A 23951-nucleotide genomic window follows, 5' to 3' on the forward strand; every position below is an offset into this window, starting at 1 on the left:
AAGCCTGTCCTTTCTCTTCCCAGAGTTCGAGGTGAACATCGTTGTGCTGCTTCACCCTGAGCACCTCATCACAGAGAACTTCCCGCTGAAGCTCTGCAGGATGTAGGCGGGAACAGGGGGAGATGCAGCCGTGCCGACCTACGGGAGCCGAAGCCGGCAGCACCGAACTCACTCTCTTGATGGTTCTGTATCAGAAATGAGTCTGACCCTTCTTCCTTATTCCCTTGAGGCCCCTCTAGTCAGAGCTTCCCTTTGAAATTCATCAGGATTTCTTCATGGTGTTGGCAAGATCGTTTCCCAGAGAGTAAATTTCCTGTGACTCCTGACCAACCTGCTCCTTCTTAGGTTCAGAGCACAGTTGTAACGGAGTCTGAGCTTTGCTGGAAAGTGAAGTCAGGGACAAAGGAAACCTCCCGTCTGGCCGACGGTTGTGGCCAGGGCTCCCGACAGCTCCCCGACCCCGCAGGGTGGCGACAGGCGTGCTGGTTGCTCATGACGTTGGCGGACGCCCGCCAAGGAGGGTGCTGTGGCGCCCGCTGCAGATGTGCAGCGTGTTTCCCACTCTCTTGTCTTTTATAACATTTGTCATGATAACTTCAGAACTTTTGGGGACCTGGGGAAAGTATGCTTTGCCCTCCCAGGAGTGAGGAGATCTGGTGACCACGGCTGGTGCTGGAGTATTTCTGAGTCTCAGGACCTGGTGTGAAGTTGCCTACTGCCGTCTTCCCAGAGTCCGTTTAAGTGCTAGGTTCTGTCGGGGATAAAAACACGTGTCCACGCCTGTCGTTGTTGGCTGGGTTCTGAGTGGCAGGGGACCCGGGCCCAGGCCAGCAGTGAAGACCCCTCTGTGCTGGGTGGGACCTGGACCTGATGAACTTGGCCCACCTCCATCCCACCTGAGGGACCTGCATTGGCGGGGTCAGGGGAGGTAGTTTGGCCTGAAGCCATTTTCTCCCTCGCCTCCTGTTGGGATTTGCAGTGTACGGTGGGTCTGTTACAACACATTTCTTCCTTCACATCCTGCTGTTTCTCTGGGTCCACAGTTAACCTCAGAAGTAAGCCGCGCACTGTGCACACTGCCTGGCCTTCCTCTCCTGAGGGAATAATCATCACCTGAAGAGCTGCCAGCAGCCCGGCCGCCTTTATCATTTTATTCAACCTCGAGGGGCCCGAGTGAGGGCCATTTCCTTGCGCTTCTTGGACAGGCACCTCCACCATAAGTTATTAAGGAAAACTCGGACATTTGGGTATCTTGGGCAGCAGCAGTCCCACTACTGCCCTGGCTGGAGCTGGGGGTGTCCGTTGTCAGGTTCTCCTATTACAGCAGGAGGAAGGGGAGGTGAAGGAAAGAGGCCATGGACCTAAAACAGTACATTTTTTTGGGAAATGCCCGGTTAGGCAGGAGCACCTTCTGGCTCTTGGAGCTCCAGCAGAAATGGGGCCTTGCTTTGGTTCTCAGCTGCATCGTGAGTTCCGCAGGAAAGGTGGAGACGTCAATCAGAAATAAAACGTTTAAAAAAGAAGCCAAAATATTGTGCCTGTCTTCATCCAGAGCTCATGTCCCAAGCCTACCTGCTCCGGTAGCTGTGGGGAGGTGGGTCCCTGGTGTCATTTCTGCCTTCTTGAGGCTCATAATTCCGGAGCCTGAGTCTGAATAACCTTTAAGACCTTTGGGGTAAGATTACCCCCCACATACTGGCGGCACTTTGGGCTATGGCAGATCACCAGTGCTCTCCACAGCCCCTTTCTGATTCCCTTCCGAGTTCAGAAATAGGGTGGCATTTCTGTGGAGCCATGCCCACCTGACTGGGGACTGACTTCCAACTCCTTTGCAGCAGGGTGTGGTAATGTGACAGGGAGAATGTGGGCCCCTTCCCGTGGCTGGACGGGAACAGGCCTACTCCCCACCTAGACCATGCTGAGCACAAGGAATGTGTGAGCCGAACAGCTAGCTTCTCACCTGTGTCGCGGTCACCGGAGAGGGAAAGGAATGGGTCATCTTCAGAGCACGGGATTGCCGGGTGTCTGGGCTGCAGCAGCCCTCCCCTGTCCTGCCCTGGAGCTTGTGACGTAGGGTCCAATCCCACCCATGCCTCTCGTACAGCCCGAGGTCCACATGCATGTAGTATGAAGAAATACTCCTTTATCTTCATGCCCACCCTCTGCATCAAGATTCTTAAGGGTCCAGAACCTTGCCCGAGCCCAGCTGGTCAAACACCAGGGCGGGTGTAGACCAGCACTCCCCGGAGCTGTTGCTGACCTCATCCAGCCACCCCAGGACCCAGTGACCCAGCCCTACCCAGTAAAACCTCCCTGACCAGAGTGGAAGGAAAACAGGCTGGTTTTCACTGTCACTAACTGTTCTAGAGATCTAAAAGATTTGGTTATGTTTTCCTGGGAGAAATGTCAATACCAAGATAAATTCTGTGATGACAGCTGTGACGCAGCCCTTTCATCCTGTGTTCTGGGAGGAGAGCTGCTGCGGGCTGGTGAGTATGGTGCTACTCTTGTCTGGTGCTGGTTCCCACACATCCTTGAAACCTGCAGGAACTGCTTTCTCAAGGGAGGCCGCCCTCCCCGAGGGCTGGGCCGCTCCCACTCAGGGGCCTCCACGCAGATGGTTTCAGCTGCTGGAGTGTTGATAGATACCGGCCATGTCTGTGCATCTAATGAGAGCAGGAGCTCTGTGAGCATTCGTTGTTATTCTGGATCAGACCCTGTGCTGAGTGCCATGCGTGTATTATCTTAATTGTGTAGCAACACTATGAGGAGGGAACTCTTATCCCCATTTAAAGTTGAGGGGATTGCGGCTGATGGAAAGACACAAAGACATCATTTGTGCCTGCTTCTTCAGGACTCATCAGATTTGGGGGAGCATCTGCTTGTTGAAGACCAAGGGTTGAGATAACACTAGAATGTTTGGTTGCTTGTCATCTGGATCAGCTGTCCTTTCTCCAGGAGAGGCCTCTGTTTGATTCCCTTGACAAAGTCCAGTAGTGGCAGGAGGCTCTGTGAAGGTCCATGAAGAAGCAGCTCCAGAGAAAAGGATTTCTGAGAGATGGGGTTTGTTCAGCAAGGGCCCCACGACAGGGGATGTGAACACTGCCTCCCATCTCGATCAAGGATTAGAGTTTTAAGACCACAACCTCTGGGTCTTATGTGACAGAAGTGGGAGGAGCTTTTTCTGTCTTCAGATGAGCAGCCACCTGGGGGAGGCTGGGCCAGCAACCCAGACCTACTGCTGCTGGATACACCAAGAAAGGGGTGTGCCAGACTTAGCTGTGGGAAAGTGGTAGAAAAGAGCAGAAAAATAAAAACCTTAAATACTCAAATAGCTTCAACATCAGTATATATTAAGAAAACTCAAATTCAAAACCCAGTACAGTAAAAGAGCAGACAAGTTAAAGAATTGAGTATTTACTTCCTAAAATGTCCACCACCATGTTCCTTTATATTTTACAGAAAATACATACTTTTCAATCCATGGAAAAATTGCAAAAATCAATGAAAGAAAAAAACTCAGTAAAATGTTAACATGTAGAAATTGCCCAAGCCACATACTCTATCATAATGCAATAAAATTAGAAATTGATACTAAAAGGAAAATCAAATTCAGTATAACCACTTGTAAATTTTATAACATTCTTCAAAGAGGAAACTAAAACTTCATCTATAGACCCTTTTAGATTTAATGAAAATGAGTATACTGTTTAGCAAGAGCTTTGCACTATGGCCAGTGCTGCAGTCAGAGGAAAATTCATAGCTTTAAATGTTTTTATTATACCAGAGAGAATGAAGACTAATGAGTTAGGCATTCAAATTAAAACTCTAGATAAGCAAATAAATAGGAAATAAACATGATAAAAGCAGGACCTTATTGATATGAAATTTAAAACACTGGAAATTTATAAATTAAGTCCACAAGTTTATACTTTGAAAAGCCTAATTCAACTGGCTGATCTTTAATAGAACAAAATGAAGTGAAGGGAGAAAAATATGTAACACTAGGAACGATTTCATATTAAAAGGAACCTGATAAGAATTATAATATTACAGTATGTGCATTTCCTGCTAATAAATTTGCAAATGTCGATAAAATGCAGAGTGACTCCAGAAAAGATGGGGTACCAGAATAAAATGATAGCCTATGGAAGAAATTGAAAAAACTGCCAAAGAAGTATCACTGAAAAGGTGCCAGGCCCCAGATGGTTTTACGGCAGGTTTCTATCAAAGCTTTAAAGATTAGATATTTCCTCTGTTATTTAACCTTTTGCAGGATATAGAGAAGGATGAAAAGCCTTCTAATTTATTTTATGAAACCAGCATAGCCCTAATATAAAAATACGACATTATCAGTTAGGATTAGGTTTAGCTGTGAGTAAGGGAGACCCAAAGTGAAGAGTGGCTTAAACAGGACTCGTATAAATGTCCACAGGTGGGTAGTCCAGAGCTGGCATAGCAGCTCAGAGCCAAGATGTTCTTAGAGATCCAGGCTACTTCCAGCTCACTGTGATGCCTTTTCTAGGGTGTGACCCTTGTCTTCATGTTCTAAGATAGTAGCAGCTAGCTCCAGCCATCACATCCGCATTCCAGGCATCAGAATGGGAGAAAGGATGAAGGTGGGAAAAGGTCAAAGGTCAAGTACCAACTCTATTGAGGATCATCTTGATGGATGCCATAAGGTATATATTATTTTATTTTAACCTTTTATTTTGGAAATTTCAAACGTATAGAAAAGCACAGAGTCATATAGATTATGTCATACCCAAAAGATGTCTTTGTTAACATCTTTATTGAAATATAATTCATGGACCATAAAATTTACCCATGTAAAGTACGCAATTTGATAGTTTTAGTATACTCACAGAGATGTGGAACCATCACCAAAATCTAAGTTTAGATTATTTTCTTCACTAAAAAGAAAGCCTGAAGCCATTAGCAGTCAGTCCCTTCCTCTTCAGCCCCAAGCAACCACTAATTTACTTTCTGTCTCCATAGGTTTGTGTATTCTGGGTATTTCATGTGAATGGAATCATATATTGTGTGGTCTTTTGTGACTGGCTTCTCTCACTTAGCATAATGTATTTAAGGTTCATTTGCATTGTAACGTTTGTCACTACCTCATAACTGCTTTATTTTGGGGGGGGAGGGGTAGCATATTTTAAGATTTATTCAGTCCCATAGTTACTTTCCAAAGCTGTCCAAGAAAACCAAAAAGAAGCAGTTGGGAAGGGAAATGATGAGATGTTTGAAGTGTGAGTCAGTCTAATCTCAGTATATCCATCCCAGCTTAGTTCTAACTCATTTGAAGATAACTGTAGTTTTTCCCTGGATTAAAATGGCAATTCACAAAGTAAGAATCAATCAAACTGTTTCCCAGTGAATGACGCTGAGCTTCACCAAAAAACTACCCTCAAGGAGCAAAAAGGCTACAAAGTAAGGAATCATTAAACTGACATTCCTGAAATGGGGAATTCCTTTTTAGGGTGAGCCAGCCATCACTCATTGCATTTGAGGCAGCTACTGACAAATCCTCAACAAACCTAGAAATGAATTACTTAGTTCCCACAACCAAGCAAAGGACAGGTGCACACTTTCTGCCTGTCTGTGCAGCACGTACAAATGCACTACCACGTGACAATGTGGGGTTTTACAGTTTTTTTCCACAGCAGGACAGTAAGTCTTTCCACAAAGTCTAGAGCAGGGCTTTGGTTTTGGTTCTTTCTGGTACCTTAACATTGATACCTGTTGGGACATTGTGAATAAGAGGTTAGTATCAGTGCTTTGCCATGTCACCATGAACCTGGGTTCAGCCATAGTCATTCTGGTTCTGAACTGCATAGAGCTGTCAGGCCAGGGGTCTCTTAGAGTCCAGTCTCTTGCCCTCTTTGGCTCTCTGTCTCTCTGAGTCTCTCTCTCCCATCTACTTCTGCCTCTTCTGACATCTTGGCATGCTGGTTGTCAAGTGCAGCGCCGCCTCTTAGTCTTCTCCTGTCAGCCGCCTCGTGCTCCTTCTGTCTTGGCCTTTCTTTCCCTCCCCCTCCCTCATAAGTATTTTGGTTTTGTTTTTTTTTACATTTTTAGATGTATTTTTTAAATTAATTTATTCTAACAGTCATTAATTCCACAATTATTTATTAAATAGTTTTATATGTGGGGCATTGTACTAAGAACTAGGGCACTGGGATACTTATTTCTTGTGTAACCCTAAGCAAGATAACTGAATTCCATAAGCCACAGTTTTCTCATTTGTAAAATGGGACTAATGATACTTATTCATAAGAACATCATGAGAAGTAAATGCAGTAATATATGTATATATGTATGTTACTGCATTTTATTTATATAGTATTTGAATATATACATAGGAATACATAAAGTACTTGAATTAAAAAAACTGTAGAGTCTTAAGTTGTCACTCAATAGGTTATTAGTTTAAAAAAATTTTATTGAAGTATAGTTGATGTACCACATTGTACAAGTTACAGGTGTATAATATAGTGATTCACAATTTTTAAAGGTTATACTCCATTTATAATTATTATAAAATATTGGCTATATTCCCTGTGTTGTACAGTATATCCTTGTAGCTTATTTTATACCTAATAGTTTAGATGTATTTTTAATTAGTGGGTAACGACCATCTTTTACGAGAGGATTCCAAATGGTTAGTTCACACATGCATTTTCTTTATAGAGTAAAAAGCTGGAGATAAGGGTTTGTGATCTACAAATAGAACACTCTTAACTTAAAAAAAAACTTCATGCAGTTTCTTTCAGATACCAGAGCCAGATGTTTTTGTTTGGACTATCAAATGGAAATAAACTGCCTGCATTCCTGGGCGTGCAGACCTAAATCCATTCTAGAATATGGATATAAATATATGCCATGGCAGCTTTTATTTATATTTGAATAGACATGGAAGTTAGAAAAATCTTCTACCACAATAAGTAAAATAACTTTATTGAGTACTTATTATGTGCCAGGTGTCTTATGCTATAAACTTTACATAGCTTATTTCATGTTGTCATTATCAGAAGCTTGTAAAGTAGATATTAGTTTTTCAATAGTCATTTTATTCTTATTTTATAAGTTGGCTGATTTTATTGAGGTATAGTTGATTTACAATATTATATAGGTTTAAGGTATACAGACAACACACTGATTCACAATTTTTAAAGGTTATACTCCATTTATAGGTATTATAAAATATTGGCTATGTTCCCTGTGCCATATAATATATCAAGCTTTATATTCTAGCTTATTTATTTTATGCATAGTAGTTTGTACCTCTTAATCCCCTGCCCCTCTTTCGCCACTCCCCATTTCCCTCTCCCCACTGGTAACTACTAGTTTGTTCTCTATATCTGTGAGTCTTTTTTATTTTTTGTTATATTCACTAGTTTTAGTTTTTAGATTGTACATATAAGTGATTAACATACAGTATTTGTGTTTCTGAACTTATTTCACTAAGCATAATACCCTCTAAGTCCATCCATGTTGTTGCAGATGGTAACAATTCATTCTTTTTTATGGCTGAATAATACTCCATTGTTTATATATATGTGTGTGTGTGTGTGTGTGTATGTATATACACACAACACATCTTCTTTATCCATTCATGTATAGATGGGTACTTATTTGCTTCCGTATCTTGGCTTTTGTAAATGCTGCAGTGAATATAGGGGCGTATATATCTTTTTGAATTCGTGTTTTTGTTTACTTCAGATAAACACCCAGGAGGGAAATTGCTGGATTGTATGGCAGTTCTATTTTTAAGTTTTTGAGGAACCTCCATTCTGTTTTCCATAGTGGCTGCACCAATTTACATTCCCACCAACAGTGTACGAGGGTTCCGTTTTCTCCACATCCTCTACAACTTTTGTTATTTGTAGACCTTTTGATGATAGCCATTCTGATAGATGTGAGGTGATACCTCATTGTTGTTGTCTCCACACCCTCACCGATACTTGTTATTTATTGTCTTTTTGATAACAACCATTCTGACAGGTGTGAGGTAATATCTCATTGTAGTTTTGATTTGCATTTTCTCTGATGATTAATGACACTGAGCATCTTTTCGTGTTCCTGTTGGCTGTCTGTATGTCTTATTTGGAAAAAATGTCTATTCAGGTCTTATGTCCATTTTTTAAATCAGGTTTTTTGTTTTTTTCATGTTGAGTTGTATGAGCCATTTATGTACGTTGGATATTATCCCCTTATTAGTCATGTCATTTGCAAATATATTCTCCCATTCAGTACATTGTATTTTCATTTTATTGGTTTCCTTGGCTGTGCAAAAGCTTTTAAGTTTAATTAGACCCCATTTGTTTATTTTTGCTGTTTTTTCTTTGCCTTTGGGGACAGATCCAAAAAAATATTGCTATGACTTATGTCAGAGAGTGTTTGCCTATGTTTTCTAGGAGTTTTATGGTTTCAGATCTTACATTTAGGTCTTTAATCCATTTTGAGTTTATTTTTGTATGTAGTATTAGAAAGTGTCCTCATTTTATTTTTTCACATGTAGCTGTCCAGTTTTCCCAGCGCCACTTATTGAAGAGATTGTCTTTTCTCCATTGTATATTCTTGCCTCCTTTGTTGTAGATTAATTGACCATAAGTGGGTAGGTTTATTTCTGGGCTTTCTATTCCGTTCCATTGAGCTATGTGTCTGTTTTTGTGTCAGTACCATACTGTTTTTGAATACTGTAGCTTTGTAGTATAGTCTTAAGTCAGGAAGCATGATTCTTCTGTTCTTCTTTCTCAAGATTGTTTTGGCTATTCAGGATCTTTTGTGTTTCCATAAAATTTTTAAATTTATTTGTTCTAGTTCTGTGAAACATGCCATTGGTATTTTGATAGAGATTACATTGAATCTGTAGATTGCCTTGGGTAGTATGATTATTTTAACAATATTAATTCTTTGAATCCATGAGCATGGTGTATCTTTTTATCTGTGTCACCTTCAGTTTCTTTCATCAATGTCTTATAGTTTTCTGAGTACAGGTCTTTTACTTCCTTAGGAAGGCTCATTCCTAGTATTTTATTCTTTTTAATGTGATTGCAAATGGGATTGTTACTTTAATTTCTTTTTCAGATAGTTTGTTGTTAGTGTATAGAAATGCAACAGATTTCTTTATGTTAATTTTATATCCTGCAACTTTACTGAATTCATTGTGAGCTCTAGTAGTTTTTTGGAGGCATCTTTAGGATTTTCTAGGTATAATATCATGTTACCAGCAAACAGTGACAGTTTTACTTCTTCCTTTCCAGTTTGGATTCCTTTTATTTCTTTTTCTTTTCTGACCACTGCTGTGGCCTATGTTGGGTGTGTGTGTGTGTTTGTGTGTATTTATTAACAATTGTTAAGAAACAATTGTTATATCTTCTTCTTGGATTGATCCCTTGATCATTATGTAATGTCCTTCTTTGTCTCTATTCGTCTGTTTTGACTGATATAATTATTGGGACTTCCCTGGTGGCACAGTGGTTAAGAATCCGCCTGCCAATGCAGGGGACGTGGGTTTGATCCCTGGTCCAGGAAGATCCCACATGCCATGGAGCAACTAAGTCCATGTGCCACAACTACTGAGCCCGTGTGCCTAGAGCCCATGCTCCACAACGAGAAGCCAAAAATAAAATAAATAAATAAATGTATTTTTTTTTAAAAAGTATTGCTACCCCAGCTTTCTTTTGATTTCCATTTGCATGGAATACCTTTTTCCATCCCCTTACTTTCAGTCTGTGTGTGTCTTTAGATCTGAAATGAGTCTCTTGTAGGCAGCACATATATGGGTCTTATTTTTGTATCCATTCAGCCACTATATGTCTTTTGATTGGAGAATTTAGTCCATTTACATTTAATTATTGATATGTACGTTCTTATTGCAGTTTTTTAAAATTGTCTTGGAGTTGTTTTGTAGGCCTTTCTCCTTTCTTCTTTTGTTTTCTTCTCTTGTGATTTGATGACTATCTCTAGTGTTATGTTTGGATTCTTTTCTCTTTTTTGTGTGCATATCTATTATTTTTGGTTTGTGGTTACCATGATGTTTATATATAGCAATCTATATATGTATGTGATTGTTTTAAGTTGCTGATCTCTGAATTGCAATGCATTTTAACAACCCTGCATTTGTACTCTCCTCCCCTCACAATTACTGTTTTTGACATCATATTTTACATATAATTATTTTGTGTATCCCTTAACTGCCTATTGTGGATATAGATGATTTTATTACATTTGTCTTTTAACCTTCCCTACTACCTTTACTGCATATTTGCCTTTACCAATGAGATTTTTCCTGTTGTAATGTTCACATTACATTACATTACAACATTTCTAGTTGTGACCTTTTCTTTTTTGCTTAGAGAAGTCGCTCTAACATTTTTGTAAAGCTGGTTTGGTGGCGGTGAACTCTTTTAGCTTTTGCTTGTCTGTAAAACTTTTGATATCTCCATCAAATCTGAATGAAAGCCTTGCTGGGTAGAGTATTCTTGGTTGTAGGTTTTTCCCTTTTATCATTTTAAATATATCATGCCTCTCCACTCTGGTCTGCAGAGTTTCCTTTGAAAAGTCTGCTGATTGATAGCCTTATGGGAGTTCCCTTCTATGTAACTTGTTGCTTTTCCCTTGCTGCTTTTAATATTCTCTCTTTATCTTAATTTTTGCCATTTTAATTACAGTATGTTACAGTGTGTTCCTCTTTGGATTAATCTTTTTGGGGCTGCTCTGCACTTCCTTGATTGGATGACTGTTTCCTTTTCCAGATTAGGGAAGTTTTCAGCTATTATGTCTTTAAATATGTACTCAGTCCCTTTCTCTGTCTCTTCTTCTGGGAACCCTATAATGCAAGTAGTAGTATGTTGATGTTGTCCCAACGGTCTCTTAAACTGTCCTCATTTCTTTTCATTCTTTTATTGTTTTTCTGTTCAGCAGCACTGATTTGCGCTTTGTGTTCCAGTTCACTGATCTGTTCCTCTATAATTTAGTCTACTGTTGATGCCTTCTACTATATTATTGATTTCCGTTATTGTATTCATCTCTGTTTGTTTTTTATATTTTCCAACTCTTAAAAACTTCTAACTTCTCACCTTGTGTATCCGTTCTTCTCCAAAGTTCTTTAATCATCTTTCTGACCATTACCCTGACCTCTTTCTTGGGTAGATTACCTGTCTCCGCTTCACTTAGTTCTTCTGGGATTTTATCTTGCTTCTTTACTTGGAATATGTTCCTCTGTCTCCTAATTTTGCCTAACTTGCTGTCTTTATTTTTATGTATCTGGTGAGTTGGTTATGTTTCCTAGCCTTGTAGAAGTGGCCTTTTGTAGGTGACGTCCTGTGCGTCCCAGCAGGGCACTCCCCTCTGGTCACCTGAGCTGTATGCTCTAGGGGTGCCCCCTCTGTGGGCTGTGTGGGGCCTGTTGTGGCAGATTGATGACTGTGGGTCATCTGGTAGGCTTGCTTGGCCCTCGGTCTGGTTGGCTGCAGGCCCTGTCTTGTGCAGAGGCTGCTGGCCACTGGCTGGCAGGGCAGTGTAATAAATCAGCTGGCTGTGGAACCCCGGGGGGCTTGGGGCTAGTACTGGCTCACCGGTGGGCAACGTTGGGGTCCAGGAGACCCCAGGGCTGGTGCTTGCCCACTGGCAGGCACAGCTGGTCCTAGAGTCTGGCTGCAGGGCCCAGGGGTTCCAGAGCTGATGTCGGACTGCTGGTACGTGGGGCCAGTCCCTGACACAGCTGGCCGCAGGATCTGGAGTGTCCTGAAGCTCGTGTTAGCCTGCCAGTGGTGGGTCTGGGGCCCAGCCAGCCCCAGGGCTGGTGCCAGCCTGCTGGTGGGCGGGCTGGGTCTGCAGTCTGTGCTTGTCCTGGGCTGTTGTCTGCCTGCTGGTGGGTAAGGCTCATCCCAAGGTTAGAGCAGGATCGCTGGCGGAGAGGCCAGAGATTCTGGGGCTGGTGCCTTGGTAGGTGGAGCTGTGTCCTGGGGGGTCCCAAGTCTAGTGCCTGCACACTGGTTTATGGGGCCAGGTTCTGCACCCCCTGGTAAGCAGGGCTGTATGTCCAGGGGTGGCTGTGGGGTCAGGGGGACTTAGGGCAGCCTGTCTGCTGGTGGGTGGGGCTGTGTCCCCACCCAGTTAGTTGCTTGGCCTGAGGCTCCCAGTACTGGTGCCTTCAGGCTGTTGGGTGGGGCAGGGCTGGGTCCTGAAACTAGAGGGAGGATTCCAAAATGATGCTTGCCAGCAGCAGTATCCATGTGGCAGAAAGAGCTCCCCCAAATGGCAGCTGCCTGTGTCGGTGTCCACAGGGGGAGCTCCAGTCGCCTCCCGCCTCTCTGGGAGACTCTCTGAGATCAGCAGGTGGGTCTGACCCAGGCTCCTTTCAAATTACTGCTTCTGCCCTGGATCCTGGAGTGTGAGCTTTTGTGTGTGCCCTTTAAGAGAGGAGTCTCCATTTCCCCCAGCCCTTTGGGACTCACGAAGGTAAGCCCCGCTGGCCTTCAAAGCCAAACGTTCTGGGGGCTCATTTTCCCAGCATAGGTGCTGCGGAGCCCACTGTGGGGCTCAGACCCCTCCCTCCCTTAGGAGGACCTCTGCAATTGTAATTATTCTCACATTTGTGGGTCACCCACCCCAGGGTATGGGACCTGACTGTATTGCAACTCTGCCCCTCCCACCCATCTTGTAGTGGTTCCTTCTTAATATCTTTAGTTGCAGAAGATCTTTTCTGGTAGGTTCAGGTCTTTTTCGTCAATGACTGTTCTGTAAATAGTTGTAATTTTTGTGTGCCCATGAGAGGAGGTGAGCTCAGGGTCTTTCTACTGTACCATCTTGGCTGATCTCCCTAGTACCTTATTACTGTTTATTGCAAAATAATATTCCATTGTATAGACATACCACATTGTGTTTATTCATTCATCAGGTAACAGACATTTGAACTGTTTTCACTTCTTCGCTATTAAGAGAAAATTCTGCTATGAACATTCACGTACAAGGTTTTGTATGGACATATGTTTTTATTTCTCTTAGATATACATCTAGGAATAGAATTGCAGGATCATATGATGGCTCTGTGTTTAACCTTTAGGGGAACTGCAAAATGTTTTCTAAAGCATCTGCACCATTTTACATTCCCACTAGGAATGCACAAGGTTCCAGCTTCTCCACATCCTTGTCACCACCTGTAATTGTCCACCTTTTTTATTATAGTCATCCTAGTGGGTGTGAAGTGGTATCTTGTGATTTTGATTCTAATTTTCCTAATAACTGATGGTATTGAGCATCTTTTTACGTTTATTGGCCATTTGTATTGATATATCATCTTTGGAGAAATAGCTATGCTGATCTTTTGCCAATTATTTAATTTGATTATTTGTCTTTTTACTCTTGAGCTGTGAGAGTTCTTTGTATATTTGGCATATAAGTCTCTTTTCAGATATATGACTTGCAAGTATTTTCCCCCATTCTGTGTGGGTTGTCTTTTCACCATCTTGATGGTGTTATTTGCAGTAGAAAAAGTTTTAAGTTTTGATGTAGACCAGTTTATCTGTTTTTTTTCTTCTGTCACGTGAGCTTTGTTTGTTTTTGGCCACACCATGCAGCATGCGTGATCTTAGTTCCCAAACCAGGGATCGAACCCGTGCCCCCTGCATTGGGAGCACGGAGTCTTAACCACTGGACAGCCAGGGAAGTCCCTGTTGCTTGAGCTTTTGGTGTCCTATCTAAGGAACCACTGCCTAATCCAAAGGTCATGAATATTTACTCCTATGGTTTTTTTTAAAAGAGTTTTAGCTATTAGATTTATGTCTATAATCAATCTTGAGTTAATTTTTTATATGGTGTGAAGTAGGGAATCTAACTTCATTCTGTTATATGTAGATATCCAGTTGTCCCAGCACCATTTGTCAAAAAATCTATCTTTTCCCCCACTGAATTGTCTTGGCATCCTTGTCGAAAATTGACCATAGGGACTTCTCTGGTGGCACAGTGGTTATGAATCCACCTGTCAGTGCAGGGGACTTGGGTTCGATCCCTGGTCCGGGAAGATCCCACATGCTGCAAAGCAGCTAAGCCCGTGCACCACAACTACTGAGCCCACGTGCCACAACTACTGAAGCCTGCGCACCTACAGCCCATGCTCCGCAACGAGAAGCCACTGCAGTGAGAAGCCTGCATGCCTCAACGAAGAGTAGCCCCCGCTCACCGCAACTAGAGAAAGCCCATGCGCAGCAGCAAAGACCCAACGCAGCCACTTCTTTCCTTTAAAAAAAAAAAAAATTGACCATAGATATGTGGGTTTCTGGACTCTCAAGTCTAATATGTCAGTACCTCACTGTTTTGATTACTGTAGCTTTATAGTAAGTTTTGAAATTGTCAAGTGTGAGTCCTATAACTTTTATCTTCATTTTCAAAATTCTTTTGGCTACTCTAGGTCCTTTGCATTTCCATATGAATTTTAGGACCAGCTTGTCAATTTCTGCCAAAAAATGTAGCTTGTATTTTGACAGAGATTACAAAGAATCAATTTTGGGAGTATTATCGTCTTTACAATATTATGTCTTCCAGTTCATGAACATGAGAAGTCTTTTGACTTATTTACACCCTGTTTAACTTCTTTCAACAATGTTTTACTGTTTTCAATGTACAATTCTAATACTTCTTTTGTTAAATTTATAAGTATCTTATTCTTTTTGATGCTGTTGTAAACGGAATTGTTTTCTTAACCTAATTTCAGGTTCTTCATTGCTAGTGTATAGAAGTACAATTGGTTTTTATGTATTGTTTTGTATCTAGCAGTCTTGCTGACATTTATTACCTCTAAAAGGTTTTGGTGGTTTTGGGGTTTTTTTTGTTTTGGTAGATTCCTCAGGATTTTCTATATACAAGATCATGTTATCTGCAAATAGAGTTTTATGTTTCCCTTTCCAATCCAGATGTCTCATTTCTTTTCTTACCCAAGTGCCCAGGTTAGATCCTCTGGTTTTGAGTAGGAGTGCCAAGGTCAGACATCCTTTTCTTTTCCTGATTGTGGAGGAAACCTTTCAGTCCTTTACTGTTAAGTATGATGTTTGTTAGACGTGGGTTTTTCATAAATGCTCTTATCAGGTTGAGGAAGTTCCCTGCTATGCCCAGCAAGGAAGAATCCACCTGCCAATGCAGGGGACACGGGTTCAAGCCCTGGTCCAGGAAGATCCCGCATGCTACGGAGCAACTAAGCCCATGCACCACAACTACTGAAGCCCATGTGCCTAGAGCCCGTGCTCTGCAACAAGAGAAGCCACCGCAATGAGAAGCCCACGCACCGCAACGAAGAGTAGCCCCCGCTCGCCACAGCTAGAGAAATCCTGTGTGCAGCAACGAAGACCCAACACAGCCAAAGATAAATTAATTAATTTTAAAAAATTATATTACCAATAAGCACCTCAAAAGGAAGTAAATACCAAAGGTATAAAGATATGAAAGTAAATAATGATATCATAATACCACAAGAAGATAGATATAGATAATATGTAACTGTTGGACGGTGAAACTTTTACAACATGACACTGACAAAACTCATGAAGAAAAATATTGATGGAAAAAGTAAAAACCTTCAATACATTACATTTTTCTATAAGTTAAAAGAGAAAAAAGACCAGTTAGGAAAAATATCACATAATGACATGAAGTGTACATATAAGAGCACTCACACAGGTAAGAAAAATAAGAACATTTCAGAAGAAAAATAGGTCAAAATATGAATAGACAATTCAGAAAAGAAAGAAAAAATCAGGGACTTCCCTGGTGATGCAGTGGTTAAGAATCCACCTGCCAATGCAGAGGACATGGGTTCAATCCCTGGTCCGGGAAAATCCCACATGCCGCGAAACAACTAAGCCTGTACACTACAACTACTGAGCCTGCGCTCTACAGCCCACAAGCCACAGCTACTGAGCCCGTGTGCCACAACTACTGAAGCCCACACAGCTAGAGCCCATGCTGCACAACAAGAAAAGCCAGTGCAATGAGAAACCCATGCACCGCAACAAAGAGTAGCTGCTGCTCGCCGTAACTAGAGAAAGCCAGCATGCAGCAACGAAGATCCAATGCAGCCAAAGATAAATAAATGAATACATTTATTAAAAGAAAGAAAAAATCGGGCTTCCCTGGTGGCGCAGTGGTTGAGAGTCCGCCTGCCGATGCAGGGGACACGGGTTCGTGCCCCGGTCCGGGAGGATCCCACATGCCACGGAGTGGCTGGGCCTGTGAGCCATGGCCACTGAGCCTGCGCGTCCGGAGCCTGTGCTCCGCAACGGGAGAGACCACAACAGTGAGAGGCCCGCGTACCGCAAAAAACAAACAAAAAAACCCACAAAACACAAAAAAAGAAAGAAAAAATCATGTGGCCAATAAACTCATGAAAAAAAGGTCAGCCTCATTAATTTCTTCATGTATGCAAACATTTATTAAGCAATACTATTTATCAGCCACTGTTCTGGAATACCTAGTGATAGGGGTAAAAAGCACGATTTCTGCGGGAATAAAATTATGTAAGTTCTTTCCTTGATTCAGAAATGTATGAAATCAGAAATGTGGGAATCTTTTTTTTTAAAAAGAATAACTGTAATGCCAGTCACATGACCTATAATCCTTTTCCCATTCAAGCTCTATGTTACACATTTATGTTCTTTCCTCCCAATAGAAACTAAGAATACAAAGTATTTATAACTCAGGGAAATAAACAAAGAACCTATTGCCAATGAATCAGATTGAAACGAGCAAGGAACACTAAGTAAAACTTAAAACATGGTTCTGCTCCGTGATAATCAAATTCTCTGTGGTGTTACACTTTGCTAATAACTATTACACATCAGTCAGTTAATTTATAGATTAATTAATTAGACAAAAGATAAGTACTGTCTTCCTGCCAAACTTAATCTGAACAATCTTTAAACACCTTCCAACGTATTCTTTAACTTCTAGGTTTAAACAAATTGCTTGATAAAATGAGATATGCTGTCCTTTTCAAATTTTAAATTAAAAAAGTTAAAATAGTGTTCATTAACTATGTGCTTTTTATTTTTACCTAAATTATAAATAAAACCACATCTTTTCTCTTGCTTGCTTTCTTGTTAAAATGGCAGTACTACCCAAAGCAATCTACAGATTAAATACTATCCCTATGAAAATACTCATGATATTTTTCACAGAACTAGAATAGTCCAGAAATTTATATGGAACCATCAAAGACCCAGAATTGCCAAAGCAATCCTGAGGGAAAAAAAGCAGGAGGCATAACTCTCCCAGACTTCACACAATACTGCAAAGCTACAGTAATCAAAACAGTGTGGTATTGGTTTAAAAAAAAAAAAAAGACATGGATCAATGGGACAGAATAGAGAGCCCAGAAATTAATGCACACGCCTATGGTCAATTCATCTTCGACAAAGGAGGCAAGAATATAAAATGGGAAAAAGTGTCTTTAGCAAGTGGTGCTGGGAAAGTTGGACAGCTGCATGTAAATCAATGAAATTAGAACACACCCTCATACCATGCACAAAAATAAACTCAAAATGGCTTAAAGACTTAAACATAAGACATGACACCATAAAACTCCTAGAAGAGAGCATAAGCAAAACATTCTCTGACATAAATCATGCCAATGTTTTCTTAGGTCAATCTCCCAAGGCAATAGAAATAAAAACATAAATTTACAAGCTTTTGCACAGCAAAGGAAACCATAAAAAAAAATGAAATGACAACCTACAGAATGGGAGAAAATATCTGCAAATGATGCTGCAGAGAAAGGCTTAATCTCCAAAATATATACAGCTTATACAACTCAACAACAAAAATCCAAACAACCTAATCGAAAAATGGACAGAAGACCTTAACAGACATTTCTCCAAAGAAGACATACAGATGGCCAGTAGGTAAACGAAAAGATGCTCAACAATCACTAATTATTAGAGAAATGAAAATCAAACTACAATGAGATACCAACTCACACCAGTCAGAATGGCCATTATTAAAAAGTTTACAAACAAGTGCTGGAGAGGGTGTGGAGAAAAGGGAACCCTCCTACCCTGCTGGTGGGGATGTAAGTTGGTGCAGCCACTATGGAAAACAGTGTGGAGGTTCCTCAGAAAATTAAAAATAGAGCTACCATATAATCTAGCAATCCCACTCCTGGATATATACCCAGACAAAACTATAATTCAAAAAGATACATGCACCCCTATGTTCATAGCAACAATATTCACAATAGCCAAAACATGGAAACACCCTAAATGTCCATTGACAGATAAATGGATAAAGAAGATGTGGTACATATATACAATGGAATACTACTCAGCTGTAAAAAAAAAGAACAAAATAATGCCATTTGCAGGAACATGGATGCAACTAGAGATTATCATACTAAGTGAAGCAAGTCAGAAAGAGAAGGACAAATACCATATGGTATCACTTACATGGCACAAATGAACCTATCTACAAAACAGAAACAGACTCAGACATAGAGAACAGACTTGTGGTTGCCAAGGGGGAGGGGGTCAGGGAAGGAAGGACTGGGAGTTTGGGATCAGCAGATGTAAACTATTATATATAGGATGGATAAACAACAAGGTCCTACTGTATAGCACAGGGAACTATATTCAATATCCTGTGATAAACCTTAATGGAAAAGAATATTTTTAAAAAATATGTGTATAACTGAGTCACTTTGCTGTACAGCAGATTGGCATAACATTTTTTTTTTTTTTTTTTTGGCGGTACGCAGGCCTCTCACTGTTGTGGCCTCTCCCATGCGGAGCACAGGCTCCGGACGTGCAGGCTCAGTGGCCATGGCTCACGGGCCCAGCCGCTTCGCGGCATGTGGGATCTTCCCGGACCAGGGCATGAACCCGTGTCCCCTGCATTGGCAGGCGGACTCTCAACCACTGTGCCACCAGGGAAGCCCATTGGCATAACATTTTAAATCAATTATACTTCGATTAAAAAAATAAATTAAAAAAAAAAGAAATGAAAGGGGAGAAAATAACAGCCGATACCACAGAGATACAAAAATATCCTAAGAGAATACTATGAACAGTTATATGCCAACTAATTTGACAACCTAGAAGAAATGGGCACATTTCTAGAAACATACAGCCTGGCAAGATTGAGTCAAGAAGAAACAATTTGAACAGATCGATAACTAGAAGTGAAATAGAATCTGTAATTTAAAAACTCCCGGCAAACAAAAACCCAGGACTGGATGGCTTCATGGGGGAATTCTACCAAACATATAAAGAAGACGGTATACTTCTCAAACTATTTTTAAAAATTGAAGAGGAGGGAATACTCCCATATTCATTCTACAAGCCACCATTACCTTGATACCAAAACCAGACAAAGACACTACCAAAAAAATAAAATTACAGGTCAATATGTTTAATGAATATAGATGCAAAAATCAACAAAATATTAGCAAGGTGAATCCAACAATACATAAAAAGGATCATACACCATGATCAAGTTGGATGTATTCCAGGATCACAAGGATGGTTCAACATATACAAGTCAATCAGTGTGACACACCACATTAAGAAAAGACAAAGCCACATGATCATCTCAATAGATGTGGAAAAAGCATTATGACTAAATTCAATACCCATTCATTATAAAAACATCAAAGTGAGTATAGAGGGAACATGTCTCAACATAATAAAGAAGATTTATGACAAACCCATTGAGCCAATGTAATACACAATGGTGAAAAGCTGTAAGACTTCCTGATAAATTCAGGAATAAGACAAGGATGCCCACTCTCACCACTTTTATTTAAGATAGTATTGGAAGTCCTAGCCACAGCAATCAGACAAGAAAAAGAAATAAAAGGTATCCAAATTGGAAGGGAAGAGGTAAAACTATCACTACTTGCAGATGACATGACACTTTACATAGAGAACCCTAAAGTCTCCACCCCAAAACTATTAGTACTAATAAATTAATTCAGCAAGTTTGCAGGATACAAGATTAATATACAGAAATCTGTTTCATTTCTATACACTAATATTGAAATATCAGAAAGAAAAAGTAAAAACAAAACAAAAATCCCATTTAAAATCCCATTTAAAAAAAACCCTAGGAATAAACTTAACCAAGGAGGTGAAGTCCCTATACTCTGAAAACTATAAAATACTGATGAAGAAAACTGAAGATGAATCAAAGAAATGGAAAGATATCCCAGGCTCTTCGATTGGAAGAATTAATATTATTAAAATGGCCATACTACCCAAAGCAATCTACAGATTTCATGCAATCCCTATCAAAATACCCAGGACATTTTTCACAGAACTACAACAAATTATCCTAAAATTTATATGGAACCACAAAAGACCCCAAATTACCAAAGCAATCCTGAGGAAAAAGAACAAAGCTGGAGGTATAACCCTCCCAGACTTCAGACTATACTACAAAGGTATAGTAATGAAAACAGCACGGTATTGACACAAAAACAGACACATGGATCAACGGAACAGAATAGAGAGCACAGAAATACACCCATTCACCTATGGTCAATTAATCTATGTTAAAGGAGGCAAGAATATATGATGGAGAAAAGACAGTGTCTTTAACAAGGGGTGCTGGGGAAACGCAGAGTTACATGTAAAACAGTAAGATTAGAACACTCCCTCACACCATATACAAAAATAAATTCAAAATGGTTTAAAGATCTAAATGTAAGACATGAAACCATAAAATTCCTAGAAGAGAACATAGGTAAAACACTCTTTGACATAAATTGTAGTAATATTTTCTTGGATCAGTCTCCCAAGGCAAACGAAATAAAAGCAAAAATAAACAAATGGGACCCAATTAAACTTAAAACCTTTTGCAAAGCAAAGGAAACCATCAAGAAAACAAAAAGACAGCCTATGGAATGGGAGAAAATATTTGCAAATGGTGCTGCTGACGAGGAGTTAATATCCAAAATATACAAACAGCTCATACAATCCAATATCAAAACTAAACAATCCAATCAAAAAATGGGCAGCACCAACAAGGATCTACTGTATAGCATAGGGAGCACGGCTCAGTACTCCGTAATAACCTAAATGGGAAAAGAATTTGAAAAAGAATAGGTACATGTTTAAAAAAAAAAAAGAAAAAAAGGGCAAGGACTTCCCTGGTGGCACAGTGGTTAAGAATCCGCCTGCCAAAGCAGGGGACACGGGTTCGAGCCCAGGTCCGGGAAGATCCCACGTGCCATGGAGCAACTAAGCCCATGCGTCACAACTACTGAGCCTGTGCTCTAGAGCCCATGAGCCACAACTACTGAGCCTGCATGCCACAACTACAGAAGCCCACGCACCTAGAGCCTGTGCTCCATAACGAGAAGCCACCACAATAAGAAGCCCATGCACCACAACAAAGAGTAGCCCCCCCCCCCCGGCCACAACTAGAGAAAGCCTGCACGCAGCAACGAAGACCCAATGCAGCCAAAAATTAATATTTAAAGAATGGGGGGCTTCCCTGGTGGCGCAGTGGTTGAGAGTCCGCCTGCCGATGCAGGGGACACGGGTTCGTGCCCCGGTCCGGGAAGATCCCACATGCTGCGAAGCGGCTGGGCCCGTGAGCCACGGCCGCTGAGCCTGTGCGTCCGGAGCCTGTGCTCCGCAACAGGAGAGGCCACAACAGTGAGAGGCCTGCGTACCGCAAAAAAAAAAAAAGAATGGGCAGAAGACCTGGATTGACATTTTCCCAAAGAAGACATACAGGTGGTTAACAGGCACATAAATGGTGCTTAACATTGCAAGTTATTAGAGAAATGCAAATGAAAAGCACAATGAGGTATCTATCACCTCACACCTATCAGAATGGCCATCATCATAAGGTCTACAAATAACAAATGCTGGAGAGGGTGTGGAGCAAAGGGGCTCCTTGTGCACTGTTGCTGGGAATGTAAATGGGTACAGCCACTACGGAGGTTCCTTAAAAAACTAAAAATAGAGCAGTGACCCAGCTCTATTTGACCATATGACCCAGCAATCCCACTCCTGGATATATACCTGGAAAAAATGAAACCATTAATTCAAAAAGATACATGCACCCCAGTGTTCATAGGAGCACTATTTACAATAGCCAAACGCCCATCAATAGATGATTGGATTAAGAAGATGTGCAATACACACACACTCATACACACACAGTGGAATATTACTCAGCCATAAAAAAGAATGAAATACTGCCATTCGCAACAACATAGATGGGCCTAGAGAATATTATGCTTAGCCAAATAAGTCAGACAGAGAAAGACAAATACTATATGATATCACTTATATGTGGAATCTAAAAAATAATACAAATGAAAGTACGTACAAAACAGAAACTGACTCACAGATACAGAAAATAACCTTGTGTTTACCAAATGGGAGAGAGAAGGGGGAGGGACAAATTAGGGGTATGGGATTAACAGATACACACTGCTATATGTAAAATAGATAAGCTACAAGGATATACCATAGGGCACAGGGAATTATACCCATTATATTGTAATAACCTATAATGGAAAATAATCTGCAAAAATACTGACTCATGGGAATTCCCTGGCAGTCCAGCAGTTAGGACTTAGTACTTTCTCTACAGGGACCTGGGCTTGATCCCTGGTTGGGGAACTAAGATCCCACAAGCTGCGTGGTGTAACCAAAAAAACAAAAAATACTGAATCACTCACTATGCTGTAGGCTTGAAACTAACACAATATTATAAATCCACTATATTTCAAAAAAAAAATTTAAAAAAAATGTTTTTTTAATTTTGGAAGTTCCCTGGTGGCCTAGTGATTAGGATTCGGAGATTTCACTGCCGTGGCCTGGGTTCAATCCCTGGTTGGGGAACTGAGATCCTGCAAGCCATGTGGTGTGGCAAAAAAAAAAAAAAACTTATGGGTTCTAATGCATTGCTGATGGGACTGTAAGTTGGCATATATCTGGATGTATGCACACACACATATACAAATATATTTATGGTTCAGATTAAAGGAAAAATAAAAAATATCTACAAAAATATTTTTTAAAGGTAAAGTATGCTATGATAATTTTCATATTACATATGACGTTAAACCTTTGTCAACGTATACAGTTCATCCTGGGATTTATATAAACCTGAAACAAACAAGCCAACAAAATGGAGTAAAGGCTTAGAGAGTGCTTAAAAAACAGCTAGAAAAAGGCGTGAGGCCTGGGAAGAAGAGATTGTGTAACTCAGAGCAGCCTCAGGACTCAAGGATGGTCCTCACCTAGGTGTTGGCCAGCACATCTAAGTCCATGACCATGGGTCCCACCCACCCTGGGCAGTAATATCTGTGTACAGACAAAGCCTCTCAGGCAAGAAGAGAGGAGTAAGGAAGGCTGCTGTTTCCTTCTTTGTTTTGCTTGAGTCTCTAAAGGTAGGAGAGGCAGAGTCTCTCATGTCTGACATGTAGCTAGTAACAACAGCTAACATTTATCTAGTGCTTACCATGCACCAGGCAGTGTTCTAGATGCCTTATGTGTATTAACTGCTAATTCTCACAACAAGCCTGTAAAGAGAGTATTCTTATGTCCCCATCTTACAGATGAGGAAACTGAGGCATTGAGAGGTCAGTGTAACTTGCCCAAGGTCACCTAGCGGTGAGTGCTGGAGCTGGCACTCCCAGTCACTGCTGGTCCCAAATACGCCCCTGACTATGGGGAGGGAGGTGACCAGGCCACTTCTCAAGAAAGCCCTTCCAGGCCTGATATGCATGTGATTGATTCACTTGTCCAAGTGGCCAACATCTGCAGGTACCCTGGTCCTCAACCTTGGTTGCATGTTGGAAGTATCTAGGGCAGGGCTTTTAAAAGCCTACAGGCCATAGTTGGACCGATTAAGCACTGGGGAGAGAGCCCAGGCTGGCAGTTGTGGATTCTCATTCGAAGCCAGAGGACCACAGCCTGTGCTGGGGATTCGCTCAT

General features: G+C 41.0%; 1 protein-coding gene across 3 annotated transcripts in view; it reads left to right on the plus strand.

Annotated features, from left to right (window-relative positions):
* VPS26C (VPS26 endosomal protein sorting factor C) overlaps nucleotides 1-22765 on the plus strand; it is a 71830-nt gene extending 49065 nt beyond the window's left edge. Inside the window, exon 8 of one of the 3 annotated variants that reach the window (XM_022552800.3) lies at nucleotides 24-22761. In XM_022552800.3, coding sequence (XP_022408508.1) covers nucleotides 24-106 — 83 coding nt within the window. In that variant the 3' untranslated portion in view covers nucleotides 107-22761. Of the gene's footprint in view, nucleotides 1-23 lie in introns of all 3 variants that reach the window. The other 2 variants (XM_089910262.1, XM_022552799.3) reach the window with 2 other exon arrangements.
* Nucleotides 22766-23951: the final 1186 nt, after the last annotated feature.

Source organism: Delphinapterus leucas, chromosome 4, assembly GCF_059928025.1.
Source record: "Delphinapterus leucas isolate spDelLeu-1000000601 "Yukka" chromosome 4, BTC_Dleu_Yukka2, whole genome shotgun sequence".
In the NCBI taxonomy this organism is placed as follows: domain Eukaryota; kingdom Metazoa; phylum Chordata; class Mammalia; order Artiodactyla; family Monodontidae; genus Delphinapterus; species Delphinapterus leucas.